Raw genomic sequence first — 15133 nt, 5'->3', positions numbered from 1 at the left:
TTTCAAACCATAACACTAACTTTTATTTACACACTCCATTGAACCCACTATGGTTCAACATAAGATGGGTGTCACGTATCTACAGATAACCACGTTTATAGTCAATTTCAGTTCAACTCATCACCACTATGTTGCCATTCTTCCTAGGGTTTCAACTTCAAGTTCGAGAGATTAAGAGCATAATGCTCATCTTTCAATCGTCAATAGAATCGATTTATAAGATAAATTGAAAATCAGATCCTCTGGATCTGAAAATTTTTTATCGGCGTGTTCCGGGTTGATCGGAAGCAAATGACTCATTTTAGGGACGATTCGGTGCTCAATTTTGGGGATAACTTTAGTGTGGATAATTAGAAGGCCATGGAAGATGATTTTGATAAATAAGCTCCAGGTTTGAGAGAAAATTGGTGGTGGTGACTGTTTTACGGGAGGGGGGGGGAGTAATAAAATTAGACTATGCCACGTAAGCCGTCACATAAGCAATTTTTGGGCAACTAGGTGTGCCACGTAAGCGTCGGACTAACGGAGTTAACTATCCGTTAGTCGCGGACTGTTACAAACGGATACATCTTTAGTTTGGACCGCCACCGGCCAAGTGCTTAGTTGAGACTGTTATTTGCCATTGAGGTTGAGATTATTTAAAACCAATTTTCCTTAATTTAATAATAAAAAAAAACTTAAGTATTTGACTAAGACTCGAGTAAAATATTAGTGTCCAATTTGATCGAATGTCAATTTCGTTTGATGAGATTAACCATATTTAAATTTTAATGAATGAATTTATGTAATAATAACCATGATTCTTAAGTATTGAAGTTACTAAAAGTTGTTCTCTTTATTCTAAGACCATGTCTAATGCCTTGTAATCGTGAGGGGGGGGGGGGGGGGGGGCGTGAGTGCGTGACCATGTAGGTGGTACGACCACGACACACCACGTTGGGTCATCGCGGTGGGCCGGGGAAAGGATTGTCGTGAGTAGACTCACAAGCGTGATAGGAGCATATCATTTCCTTTTTATTTTGATAGCCAATAAGAGGGGTTCACATTATCTTTATTTAGTTTTGTTACACTATTTAAATTAAGACCTAACTGGTTTTTGGAAATGACACTATTTTGACTTTTAACTAAAGTTCATCCAATAATGGTTCTCTATACAACATGCGACAAACTATTCAAGTTGACTTGAATCAAGCATATTAGAACAAACTATGGTTAGTTGTAAAGTGGTAATAGTTAACACTTGGGATCTTTAAGGTTTCCGGTTCAAATCTGACTTAAGGGGGGTTTCTCACAGTGGTGGGTTTCCTCCTTGATGGTGTTCTTGAGTAAGTCAAGCATTAAAATCAGTATGGACGGTTGGCATCCGGTCTCAGGAAGGCTCACTTAGGTATTGGTGGTGGATCCAAACGCTATTAAAAAAAAAAAAATTTGTAGCGTGGTTTAGCAATGGGTCAAAATCTTCCATTGAAGCAGGGGTTCAAAAAAAAGGAGAGTTGATCCAAGCGTTTTTCAGTTACTTTATGGATAATACGGAATGCAAGAAATGGCAGGGTTGAGCATGGTACGGTTCGGTTATTAGGCGAAACCGAAACCGAAGTCATCGGTTTTTTAATATACAATCCAACCGGTTTCAGTTTTTTGGTTATTTTAAATTTCAATTAAGTGATAGTCATTTTTTTTCAATTCTATGTAGGCATTGCAAAAAAAATTTAAAAAATGAAAATGATGATAATTTTAAGCTTTGTAAGAATGTATTAGAGTACCATATATATATATATATATATATATATATATATATATATTGAATTCAAAAAACAAAAATAGGTGTGTGTTACGTTGAACCATACGAATACAAAGTTGCTAGAGTATAGAGTTTAAAATTTAACAAAGTTTTTAATAAAAAAAATACTAAATGTTAGTCTCAATCTTCATTCATCTTCAAACTTTAGTTGTCTTCATCATCTTCATCACCATCAATCGGTTCGATTCAATTTATATAGTTTTTTAGAAATGGATAACCAAAAGTGAAACTGAAAATTCGGTTTTTCAAAAAGCAAAAAATTAACCGCCATTTGATGCTTCGATTTGATTTTTTTGGTTAATTCGGTTTTGATATTGACAAAGCATTATCGTAATAAGTTGGGGAATAAGTTTAAAGCCCCGGTTATCTTATATCTTCTTTTTCCTTGACGTACTATGTGGCCTTATTACTTGGATTTTCCTGTTTTTTTTTTTATTTAAAGTTGGGTTAAAAAAACATATATATTGATTGGTTGGTAGTGGTTTTCTCGTAACCTTTTTTTATAATTGTTTAATTACATTGTATAGAAATTTTCATACAAAAACAAGTAAATAATAATAAAACAAGTAATACAACACAAGTTGTTACCCCCAACCCCAGTAATAATCATAAAAAGGTTTGGACCATGACAGGTGGGGTAAATGGATATTATAGAGGTAGGGTACCAAAAAGACCCAAATACCCTTAAATAATACCCGTGGGTTAACTAGAAGCCCCTCATAAGGCACCCGCGGGACATATGAACCATCCGCATAGACCACCTGAGAAAGAAACACCCTCATGGCACATACGGGAGCATCCTGGCACCCTCAAAGGTCATTCGCAAGAAGGAGTACCCTTCCGCATAAAGGACCACGAGGTAATGCTCCGGGACAGCTGTCAATAACTAATTACCTTCTAGAAGATTTGCCAATGTGCTTTCTTGGGTAATACGTGATCCCTTGGCCAATCAACTAGTGACACCTGGCAAGACCGTTATAACCGTGCACATGACCAATGTTACCTATCAACCAATATCAGGAAAACGCGTGTCCAGGTTGTTATACATGCACATGCAACGTATAGACTAAACCTATCATATGAGGACACGTGTCCAGACGGTTATAAGAGTATCTTCTAAAAGGACAGCTGGCCCAATTACTTCCACACACCCTTCGGCTATAAATACACTCTCGATCATCATGAGGTATTCATTCACTCCCACCAGACTCTCTCTCAATTTACTTAAGTACTTTATCTTCATCGGAATTATACTTATTCTCACGCCAAAAGGTGGTTACGGGAAGACCCTCCCTCTTGTCCTTCCCCTAACGAGCTCACGGTGTTCGTTTTGTAGGTTCATGTCACTGGACTTTGGGAATTGTGTTCATGTCGTATTGGCAGTTAACCGTATCCTATCCTGTTTAGATGTATGCGGACTCTTGTATGTATATATGTTCAATACATTTCAAAATTATATTATTATTATTATTATTATTATTATTATTATTATTATTATTATTATTATTATTATTATTATTATTATTATTATTAAGCCAAGACCAACAAGGCAACATTACAAAACAAACACGGCTAAACCTTTTTGTGTCAAATTTACTCATTCTGCGTTTTGTTATCACAATGTTCAACCATTTTGTTTGAATAGAAAAAATTAACAACCATTTTGTTTAACAGCGCAACGTTTTAAACATTTGAAGATTTTTGAGTCAAATTAATGTCTCTTAACTTTAATCAAATGCAGAAACTAATTTTGATGAGACCATTGTTTTAATCTAAATACTATGTTTTTCATCATAACACTATATGTTGTGAAACCCTTTTAGGGCGTCCCTTCCCCTCTACGCAAGCACCATCTCAATCAAGTGTAGGAGGCACCACCACCCCTCCATGCCAATGCATTGGCGCCCGACTCTCCTTTCCCAATGATTAGACAGTCGCGATTGGATGCAAGGAGATATGATTTTATTTTTTGTAATCTCCTCCATAACACTAGTTTTTTAAGTTGATTAGTTAATGCCTCTCCGCCTACTTGACGATGACATTACGAACTTTTTTATTAACCAACATCCATCCACAACACGTCTAAAGTAAATCCTAGGTTGATTAAAATAAAAAAAAACTTTTGTTAGATGATTTTTTTATCTTGATGGAAGTTTTTTAAAAATTAGTAGAAAAATAACATATTACTAGTTTTATAATAAAATAACGAATAGTCCATAAAGAAAAAGTAAACTACGGTTTCAGTTCATATGATGGTATGATTTTATCAAAATACATTTTTAGTTAGTTTTTTTTCTTTGTTTCTTTTTATTGGAAAAATAAGGTAGTTTAGGTCATTAGTTTTAATTTAACTTTCTATGATTTAATTTCATTTCAGTTAAAAGTCAAATTAATACTATTAAATGAAATGATATTTTGTTTTTGTACCTTTTTAACACTAAAGACTAACTATATAACTTACTCAACAGGACTATTTTGTTGAATCTAATTAAATAAGAAAAATCTTTTAAAAAATAAATTGGAGACTCTATTCAAATAAGAGCCTAAAACCCTAGTTTTAGTTAACCCCTCTTAGAGTTGGCTCTAAGATCGACGAACTTTGATTACCGTCAACAAATCCATGATTAGTCGCTAACTCTTTCCAGTGATATAAAATGAAAATATCGGCGCTACTATCTCCTTCTTAGCGACAAATCCATGATTAGTCGCATCTTCTTTCCCGGCGTTGTAAATTTTAAATCAAAACATAAATAAGCACGTCCTAATGATATAAAATGAATATATGTGCATTGCGACACATTTTAGACATGATAATGTATGTGAAAAGAGTCATATGAGGCTATGCATTCGAGATTTAAGGAAAAAGTTTGTTGTAGTAAAAATGAGCGTTAAGAGAGACAGAAAGCATATTAATAAAACGTAAATATATCATATCTTTCCCAACTTTGTTTTAATAAATTCTAGGTCGAAACGGAGACCGACTCAATTTTAGATGAAACTAATATTTTATCTGTTGCATTGCGCCCGGAAGGTCGCAACTGTTTATTTTCCCTTCGCGTTCGGTGCACTTCAGTTGGTACCATAAAAAAACCGAAAAAAATAAATTCATAGAATTAACATAAAAAATTCAAAAAACTATATAAAAAATTTAAAATATTATATTCAGTCGGTAAAATCTAAGATTGATCAAACCTTGGAGGGTCAAATCGAGCTTCACGACGGCAAGTCTTGGTCAGTGTCAATTATGTTTGTTATGGTGTAAACACCATTTGTAAAACTCAAGCGTCAAAACATAAAAAAATAAATTCATCAAATTAACATATAAAAAGACTAACATATAACAAATGAAATGTTTAAACTGTCAATTATTCAGTTGGAAAAAACCCAGGCGATGGTAAAATCTGAGCGTTTGCGAGCATTGCGGCCATCAGTTGACGCGAATTCGGACGATTTTAGTTATGTTCGTTACGATATTGTATAAATAGCGTTGGTAAAATTTAAAAGTTAATAAGATCCAAAATATATATTTGTCAAATAAATATATAAAAAATAAAATATTTAAAACAACGTTTATTCAATTTGTAAAACACAGGCGTTGGTAAAAACCAGGTGTTTTTGGTCCCGGGCATTTCGGAGGTGAGTCAGAAAAACCGTGTCGTTGGTAAAACCAGAACATTGTCGGCCCTGGGTATTATAGCTATGATTTGACTCGAATTCGGTCGGTTTCGGTTACGTTTGTTACATTACCGGAACTAAAACAAAAAGGTTGATAAAACCAGGATGTTGGTAAAACCCGAGTGTTAGTAAAACCAAAGCGCTGCTAGTCACAAACGTTGCGACGATGAGTCGAATGACAGTTTAATTATCAAATTAAAAAAAATGAGTTCTTGTAATATAAAATATCACCATTATTAATTTTAACAATTATGTAACTACTTATTCCGCTAAAGATTCAAGAAATGTAATCTGGAAATATTTAAATAACTAAAGGAGTAATTCTGAGAGTTTATTGCAAAATATCAAAAAGATAATGTATAAACTAATAGAAAGAAGCTATAAGTTTAGGTGGACATCCAATGTGTCCAGGTTCATTTTGTTATTTTCTTACCTCCACACTACATAATAATAATAATAATAATAATAATAATAATAATAATAATAATAATTGGAGATAGATGTGTGTATTATAGAGAGAGAAAGAAAGGTTTCTAGAGAGAGAAGAATATGGAGATGAATTCAAGAACAAAGGAAGACCAATTTCATATTATTCATAAGGTTCCGTATGGTGATGGCCCTTATGTTAGAGCTAAACATGCTCAGGTTAAATCTTTTTTTTCTTTGCGATTTTTTGTTCATAAATCGTATTGAATTAAACTCGCAGTTTGATGTTTTTAGAAACCGAAAGTAACACATCAAGAGATTTTTAGTAAAAATTCGTAAAGTTGCCTTTACAGACTGGTTTTAATAACTATATATCATAACCAGTCTACAAAAGCAACGCATACGCAACAGAACCTGGAGTTATAATTAAAACCAGTCTTACACGCAACTAATAAATAACTTCGAACTTCAAATCTTGGTTTTGATCTACTTAGTATATATCTACAAATCTTGGTTTTGATCACTCTTTGTATTAGATCTGATTGTAAATTCACTACAATTTCAATCTTGTTCTTCAATTATACTATATATTATTATAATTCTTTTAGTTATATGCTTACTCAATAGTTTACCTTCTCGGCTTCTCCTACCTCATATCTATCCATTTTAAACTCATACTTCATCTTTTTATTATATATTTTAGACAAACATTTGTTACTTTCTTTTTTACTTATTTATATACATTTGAAATGGTAATAAATTAAGATATTAAAAATAAACATCCATGTTTATTTTTTAGTGTTAAAATGTACTACGCCTTTATTTCCATTGCATTTTTAACGAATTATGTTACGCATACTCTACTTTTCACTGATAATTCTAAACTACCTCCGATTGTCCGTGTTTGAACTTTGAACCATGTGGGCTGGCTAGCCCCATATACCTTTGAGAAAAATCTGTTGTACTCATTTAATTTTGGTATAAAGTAGTTTTCTCACATTATTAAACAATGATTTTTTACTTTCTTTTTTATAGAAATAAGACAACAATTATCTTCAGTAAATTCTTACCCATAACAACAAATAATTTATTAAAAAAAATAGTTGTTCATTATTATGCATTTTTGTATTTATTTTATTTTTAAAATTTTTTTAACATAATACAACATTAATCAGTATATAATTTAATAAGATTATAACTAATGGATGGGATATATGAAATTGGTGCAGCTTGTGGAAAGAGATCAAGAGGGTGCAATAGTGTGGTTTTGGAAGGCAATAAATGCAGGAGATAGAGTGGAGAGTGCCTTAAAAGACATGGCAGTTGTAATGAAGCAATTGGAAAGAACTGAAGAAGCCATTGAAGCCATCAAATCATTTAGGTCCCTATGTCCCAAAAGTTCACAAGAATCCCTTGATAATGTTCTCATAGATCTATTCAAGGTACAACCACACATGCTCATATATAGTACCCACCTTACACTGCATACTATTTGATATATTATTAAAAATTGAAACTATCAATATATATATATATATATATATATATATATATATATATATGAATTAGAAGTGGTGGACCTATATAATTTCTCATATAGATCGGAGTCAAAATTTCATGAAGCTGGTCGGGATCTCAACGCATATATGATACTAATATTTTTTTCATAGTGGATAGCCGACCCCGTCAATATGAATTAGCATTAGAATCTTTCAAACTTAATGCAATGTGATGGAACTAATATATGTACAAAGAATTCTAAAATGTAATGCATTTAGTTAATAAGACAATCATATTTCTTTTCTAAATTTGTTTTAAAGATATGTTCATTTTTAAAACAGATATGTTCATTAATTAGTTCATAGAACCTTATAGGGGTGAGCAATAACCGAATCGGTAACCGAAACCGATCCGAAAACCGACGAAACCGAACCGATATAACCGAAAACCGAATTAACCGAAATTAACCGAACCGAACCGAAATCTTCATTTTTTAATATTTTCAAGCATTTTTTCCTCTATTTCATGTATTATATATATTAATAGTTTAACACTATCATTTTCATGTATTTATATCTCCATTTCATGTTCTAATATCTCAATTTTATATATTTATACCTTCATTTCATGTAGTTATGCATTCATTTCATGTATTTAAACATTCATTTCATGTAGTTTTAAGCAAAATTTTAGCCCAAATTTGATACCGGTTATTAACCGAACCGAACCGATAACCGATCGGTTAGGTTGGGTTAATGCTAATAACCGAACCGAACCGAACCATGCACACCCCTAGAACCTTATATTACAACTTTTAATTCTACAGAATTTTACAAATAAAACGAGTAACGAATAAAATTTAGATTCCAATTCTATTGAATTTAAGTTAATTCAACAAATTAAACGCGCTTTAAAAGGTTATAATAGACCTATTTATATACTAATGTGGTTGGATATTTATTGAACAGAAATGTGGGAAAGTGGATGAACAAATATTGTTGTTAAAGCACAAACTGAGGATGATTTATAGAGGTCAAGCTTTTAATGGGAAACCAACAAAGACTGCTAGATCTCATGGCAAGAAGTTTCAAGTTTCTGTCAGACAAGAAACTTCTAGAATTTTGGTACATTTTGTTCCTTTTAATACATAAGACTATCCCCATCAACAATCTCACAATCTCAATCTCACATTATAAAATTAATTTCTCTCTCTTCAATCTACAAAATTTAACCCACTCCAATCTTTTACTCCCATTAACAACTCAATCTCATCTTTTTTTAATTAAATAAATTCAATTTATAATTAGTTTTGATTAAAATACGAAAGTTCTTATAATATTTATAGGGTTAAAATACGAATTTAGATACTTATTTTATTTTTGGGAATAGAAAATGTTTGATTTTTTAGATTATAAATCTTATCCAAAAAATCTGACTAACCAATAGAAAACTAGTGGTTCAAATAAGATGGTTCAATAATGGTTAAAACTAAAATTTTATATAAAAAATACGAATTTTTAAACAAATTCCATTTTTAACGAAATTTATACCGGAATGCTCACAAAAAAAACTAAGTAAGACTGTGTTTTTAGATTTTTTTAAAAAGTTAAATATAATAAGTTATAAAATAAAAATCAAAATATATATATAATTAATTGTTAAGAATAAAAAAGAAAAAGTAAAAGAAATTCACATATCCACACATATGTTGACAAGTGTCCACTACTTTTTTGGTTATGAGATTGCAAACCCAATTGCCTAGCCGATCAGATCGTTTGCCTTTTGCTATTTTTTCATATTTTTTTAATTTTTTTAATAATGAGATTGCAATCTCAATTGCCAATGAGGATAGTCTAAGATAACATAATACCAATCAAGTTTTTCATGTTTCACTTCAGTCATTCAAAATTTTATTTTCATCTAACGTTATTCAACTTTCATTAAATGATCCGATCTTATGGACCGCTTTATAAATGTTATAACTTCTTTTTAAAATTAAGTGACCTATATAGAACATATATTAATCCTTGTTACTATTTAATGATTTTGTTTTTTCAATTTAAATTGAAGTAGAAAATAGTAGTGAGTTTTTTTTTTCATAATTGTATAATTTAAGTTATATTGAAAAATACATAATCACTAATAACAGTAACTGGCTTTGTATATGTTCTAGTGTTCCATATAGGACACTTAATTTTATATATTTTTAATGTTTATTAAAAAAATTCACAATATGGAAACACCTAGTAGAAAGTTTAGTGTATACATATACTCACACAAACTCCATATATCACAAGATGTATATACACTTTTGTAATGTGTTATGAACAATGAGTAACAACTAACTCACTAACTGTTAACTTTCTTTTTTATTAAAAGGGAAACTTGGGATGGGCCTACATGCAAAAATCCAATTTCATAGCAGCTGAGGTGGTCTACAAGAAAGCCCAAATGATTGACCCTGACTCAAACAAGGCCAACAATTTGGCCATCTGCCTAATTAAACAAGCCCGGTACGATGAAGCCCGTTCGGTCCTTTATCATGTGATCAATGGTGAGATGCCGGGATCCGACGACATCAGGGCCCGAAACAAGGCCCAAGAACTGTTGACCGAAACATGGAGTTCAACATCAGAGCTCTTACCGGGCCTTCCTGGATTGGACTTGGATGATGACTTTGTTAATGGGCTTGAAAAGTTGATGAATGTATGGGCTCCTAGTAGATCAAAAAGACTGCCCATATTTGAACAGATTGAAAATTTTAGAGACCAAGTAGCTTGTTAAATTTCTTTAAAAAATTAGGATGTTAAAAGTTTTAAATATAAAAACTTTGGGTTTTTATAAGTGTGAAAATAAATGAGAAAGAGCTAGAGTTGTAAAGCTAATAGGGCCAATAGTTGATGATCAATACTTTGCTGCTCTGATCTCAATTTCTAATGATGTAAAAAAATAGTACTTGTACAAAATCTTATCATAAGTTGTTTGACTATGCTCTTAAATATGTGTTTCAATTAGTGTGTTTGAAATATTGGATTCCAGAATCGATAAACACAAAAACGAAATTTTAGAACGTGCGCTCGACCTTTATAATTTTCATTAAACTCGAAAATTACAATTTTTATAATCCACAAGCTCGGGGGTATATATACTAGTTTAAATTTGAAAACCTAATTAGACGAGAATAAAAAAAACTTATCATATTCTAATTCTAAATAGTAAAAACAAATTTAATAACTCCCTTGTTGTTCAAGTCATTGGCTTGGCTTGTTCACCAAGTTATTTATTCTTTGTAAAACAAGTTATAGGCTCACTTGATAAACAAAACACCAGCCCATCATAGGCTCTAAGGATCGGCCCAAACCAAATTATGGGCTAACAACGTTTACGTTTTAAATTTATTCTAGGATGATGATGATGCTTCAAATATTTAGGATCCAGGTAATGTCGTAATTAGTGTGTGACACTTTAGGAATATCTCATATCATTCCACGCAAACGAGAGATACCACGTAATATGGAATCATCCAACTCAAATACGAAATGTATTTCGGGTTCATTGCTTGAGGTCGTGCATGAGGAGTGTTGAACAAAGAAATAGATGAATTTAAAGTTTGAATTAAGTTGTTTAGTTTAATTACTTAGGTTTTAATAGTTCATTAATGTTAGTTAGAGTTAGATTAGGATTAGTATTTGTTTAGTATATATAGTAGGTTATTGCAAAGGTTTATTTGTGTCAAGTTTTGTTTGATTAATAAACAAGTGACAGAGACTTGATCACCATCCGAGAAGTCTGGACGATTACAAGGAGAACTCCACAGTTAACCTTGCTCGGACAAAGACAGATTTATTAATCTCGTATATTCATTTGACGAATAGTCAGAAAATATATTGTTAGCAGCAAAGATGAATGATAATCAAACAGATTTCAATGATTGCATGTTTACATGGATATATGGCATTGCATGGCTACATGAATATAAATCCATATTATGTTCGTTCTCACTCATCCAATCACTATATATAACAGTTAAACTACTAATATTAGAGTATGTAAATTAGTAGATAGTTGTTTTAGCCATTTATTGAATTAAAAAGCAAACATCTTAATATCTTATATGCTTGGAGTAGGTTCTTAAAAATCATATATGCATGAAGTGATAAAAAGGCACTAGATGTCTTCTAGCCAACATTTAGATAAAACATATGAGAGAAAATTTATTATTCATGTATTGTCACTGATTTATTTTGTAATTTGAAAGAGATAAATAAGCGTTTAGTTTTAAGTTTTTAACCATTTTCTTCTGTTTTAAAGTTTTTTGAAATTGGGAAAATGATTGATTTATTTTTTAAAATATAAGGCAGTTCATGTAAAATGTAAATATACCTCAGACTCAAATAGTATATATGTATAGTGAGTATTGTACTTGACAAAGGAACAAAATTAAAATATAAAACATAAGTTTAAATTTATCAATGAATTTGAAATCTAAAACCTAAACTTTAATGCATCTGTTTATTTATCTTTTATACATATATGGTTACAAGAATTCTAATTACAATTTTAAGTAACAACAATACTTTGTATAGAATGTTGAACATGGATTAAACTTGCATCATATTAGAAAACCTGTTAGGAACTGACCCGGCCCGTTAGGAAGGTAGGTTGAATAATCTAACACTAACCATCCAGAACTTGAATTAAGGCTGCAATGTATAAGCATACCTGTGAGGAGGTGACGCGGCCCTTTTTTTTTGGGGGGGGGGGGGAGGGGGGTAAAGAATATGAACACTAAAGCATCTCTAAATTAACATCAGAAACTCGAGAAACCCTAGCTCTCCTGGCTGCCCAACCTGCAGTCCCATAGTTTCTTTCATGCATAATTTGTTTTCTTTCGGTGATCCTAACAACCCATCTAGGCCTTCCACAATAAAACATAAGCCACCCAATTCCCGACCCGATTAACATCCCTAATCCATATCCCATAACAACAGATTCCCAAGAGAACCCGTTAAGGAAACTCGAATCTTCATCTCCATCAAGTGTGGGAAATGATGACCCGTTATCATTTCCACCACAGCCCGTTATCAATGGGAACCCGCATAATCCATCGTTCCCTTGATATGAATCGGTTCCAAACGTATTAAACTATCCACCTTTCGGTATGGCTCCATGAAACCGATTGTGGGAAAAGTTTACAACCGCAAGGAATGTCAAACTTGTTAACTCTACCGGAATTTCACCGGTCAACTTGTTAGAAGAAAGATCTAAAGATTCAAGCAATGTGAGATTCCTCATTTGTGTCGGGATCTCACCAATGAGACTGTTATGTGATAGATTAAGAAACCGAAGCGAACTCAGCTGTCCAATCGAGTCGGGAATCTCTCCTTGGAAGTTATTAAGCGAAAGGTCTATAGTCGTGTAGACGACTAATACTCTTTGTAGCTTCAAGCTTAACCCTTTGACCACTAGCACCAATGAGTCATCATACATGATGTGTATATCCATGTATAGATCTCCGAATGCAGAGCTATTTCCGCTCATCATTGCTTTAAAGTTCCTGAAGTAGTTTTCTGGCAAATGGCCCGTAAGCCCGTTGCTAGACAGATCAAGAATCCTCAGCTTTGGAAACGGGCTTTTCGTGTTGGATGTATGCAACGGTCCATTGAGTTTATTACCACGCAAGACAAGAACTTGTAACTCGGGAATTTGTCGATCCAGTGCGGGAATCCACCGGTTAGCATGTTGTTCCCCAAATCTAGAACTTCAAGATTCTTGCAATTGATCAAACTCCTGGGAATCGAACCTTCGAGTCGATTCCCGTTCATGTTTACGCTCCTTAAATCGTTATTTTGCTTCAAGAATGTTGCGGGAATGCTTCCATTGACCAAGTTCAACCGCAAATCCAACACTTGGAGCTTCGGGCTGAAATGACTCACGCATTGTGGAATCGGGCCAATAAACTGGTTAGTCCCAAGGTCAAGAATCTCCAAGGATCTCAATTTGCAGACTGATTCAGGGACCGGGCCCGTTAACAAGTTATTACCCAAAGTCAAGTATCTTAATCTTTCACAGTTGGTTACAGTTTCAGGTAAATATCCTGAAAGTTCATTGTGATATAGCACAAACTGCTCCAAGTTTCTAAGCTTACCAACCGAATCCGGGATGGGACCCGTTAGCCTGTTTATGAGCAAATACATCTCAACTAGAGACTTTAAGTTTCCCAATTCTTCAGGAATAGAACCGTTAAACCGGTTGTCATTAAGGTACAACTGCTCTAGTTTAGTTAGATTCCCAACTGAAACCGGGATCTGACCGCTTAACTCGTTGTGACTAAACGCTAACTGAATCAAAAACTCTAGTTTTCCTAATTCTTCTTGGATAACACCCGAAAGCGTGTTATTATGTACATCTAATACCTTTAACCTGCTCAGGTTCCCTAGTGAACCCGGGATGGGACCCGTGAGCAAATTATGGCCCAATTGCATAATAATCAATTCCTTCATGTTTCCTAGTTCATTAGGAATCCGGCCCGAAAGTTGGTTCATGTATAAAGATAAAACCCTTAACGATCCCAAGTTTCCTAACGATGGTGGGATCGGGCCCGTTAGATTGTTCAGGAACAAATGCAATTCAGACAGTTTACTAAGATTTCCTAAACTAGACGGGATTGATCCCGTTAGAAAGTTAAACGAGATATTAACCATCACTAGATTGTCTAGATTTCCTAAAGAAACAGGAATATGACCTCCTAGATTATTATCATTCAACATCAGGGTCTGCAGGCCCGATAACGTTCCTATCTCTCGTGGAATCGTTCCAGAAAAACGATTACACGAGAGATCAAGGAACACGAGTTTAGAAAGGTACCTGATTTCGACTGGAATGGGCCCGGAAATATTATTTATTCTAAGGTCTAGATGTGTTAGACTAGTGAAAGATGAAAACTCGAACTTTAGAAGTGTACCGATTAATCTAGAACTAGAAAGGTTGAGTTCGATCATGTTTCCTTGATCATTGCAATGAACACCGTACCAGGCGCATGGTGCGGTGGTCGAGGTTCGGTTGGTATCGCTTAGGTTGCATGACCATGAGGATAATAATGGGTTGTGTTGGTTTGTGAGGCTGGTCTTCCATTTGAGCAGAGAATCAGCTTCTTGTTTTGAAGCATAAGTGTGAATTGTTGAAAAGAAAAATGTAAAGAGAATAATAAAGAGTGACCTCATTGGTGTTTTGATGTTGAATAAAAGATGGTTTAAAGTTTTAATATATATAAATATATGTGTATTTTTGGTTGTGACAATTGTCTAATATTAGAGATGAACTTGACTTGCTTGATAGGTATATTTTTAAACAGATTTCACATTTGTTCATTCCTTGTGGCTTCTTGGCAAATATGTGTCATCTATTACGTGCATGTTACGAAAGTGAGACTTAACCGACCTGTGTTCACAACATTGAGTCATTGACTTCCTCACCAAATCATAGATTTGTTGAGTTGAAAGTATAAGTTCTCACAATTTTACAATCCTTTTTTCTTTTATTGTCCTAATTAATTTTCTTTAATATTTGCATGGTGGGCATCTTGAGTAATTGGCCTTAGAGGAGTCAAACCGGGTATTTTCAGGAACCAGAACCGGGTAGGAACTGTTCCGGGTATGGTCAACAAAAGTAAAAACCGAGTCCGGGGAGGAACCGGTTCCGGGTATAGTCGGGTATTTGACTGGGTTTCAG

At 33.4% G+C, this 15133-nt stretch overlaps 1 protein-coding gene and 1 pseudogene across 1 annotated transcript; one reads left to right on the top strand and one right to left on the bottom strand.

Annotated features, from left to right (window-relative positions):
- Positions 1-6004: 6004 nt before the first annotated feature.
- On the top strand, positions 6005-10405 carry LOC143595103 (protein SULFUR DEFICIENCY-INDUCED 1-like). The gene is made up of 4 exons (XM_077074229.1): positions 6005-6121; positions 7132-7344; positions 8371-8526; positions 9782-10405. Exons 1-4 carry the CDS (start codon positions 6026-6028, stop codon positions 10184-10186), a joined length of 870 nt encoding a protein of 289 aa, XP_076930344.1. The 5' UTR covers positions 6005-6025; the 3' UTR covers positions 10187-10405.
- Positions 10406-12190: 1785 nt separating this feature from the next.
- LOC143595099 (uncharacterized) lies at positions 12191-14864 on the bottom strand (annotated as a pseudogene).
- Positions 14865-15133: the final 269 nt, after the last annotated feature.

The sequence above is a fragment of the Bidens hawaiensis genome, unplaced genomic scaffold (assembly GCF_021521415.1).
Source record: "Bidens hawaiensis isolate Kalapana, Puna unplaced genomic scaffold, B.hawaiensis_p1.1 tig00044667_1, whole genome shotgun sequence".
NCBI classification, from domain to species: Eukaryota; Viridiplantae; Streptophyta; class Magnoliopsida; order Asterales; family Asteraceae; genus Bidens; species Bidens hawaiensis.
Note: the sequence above shows the minus strand (reverse complement) of the source record. Positions and strands in the feature narration are given on the sequence as shown.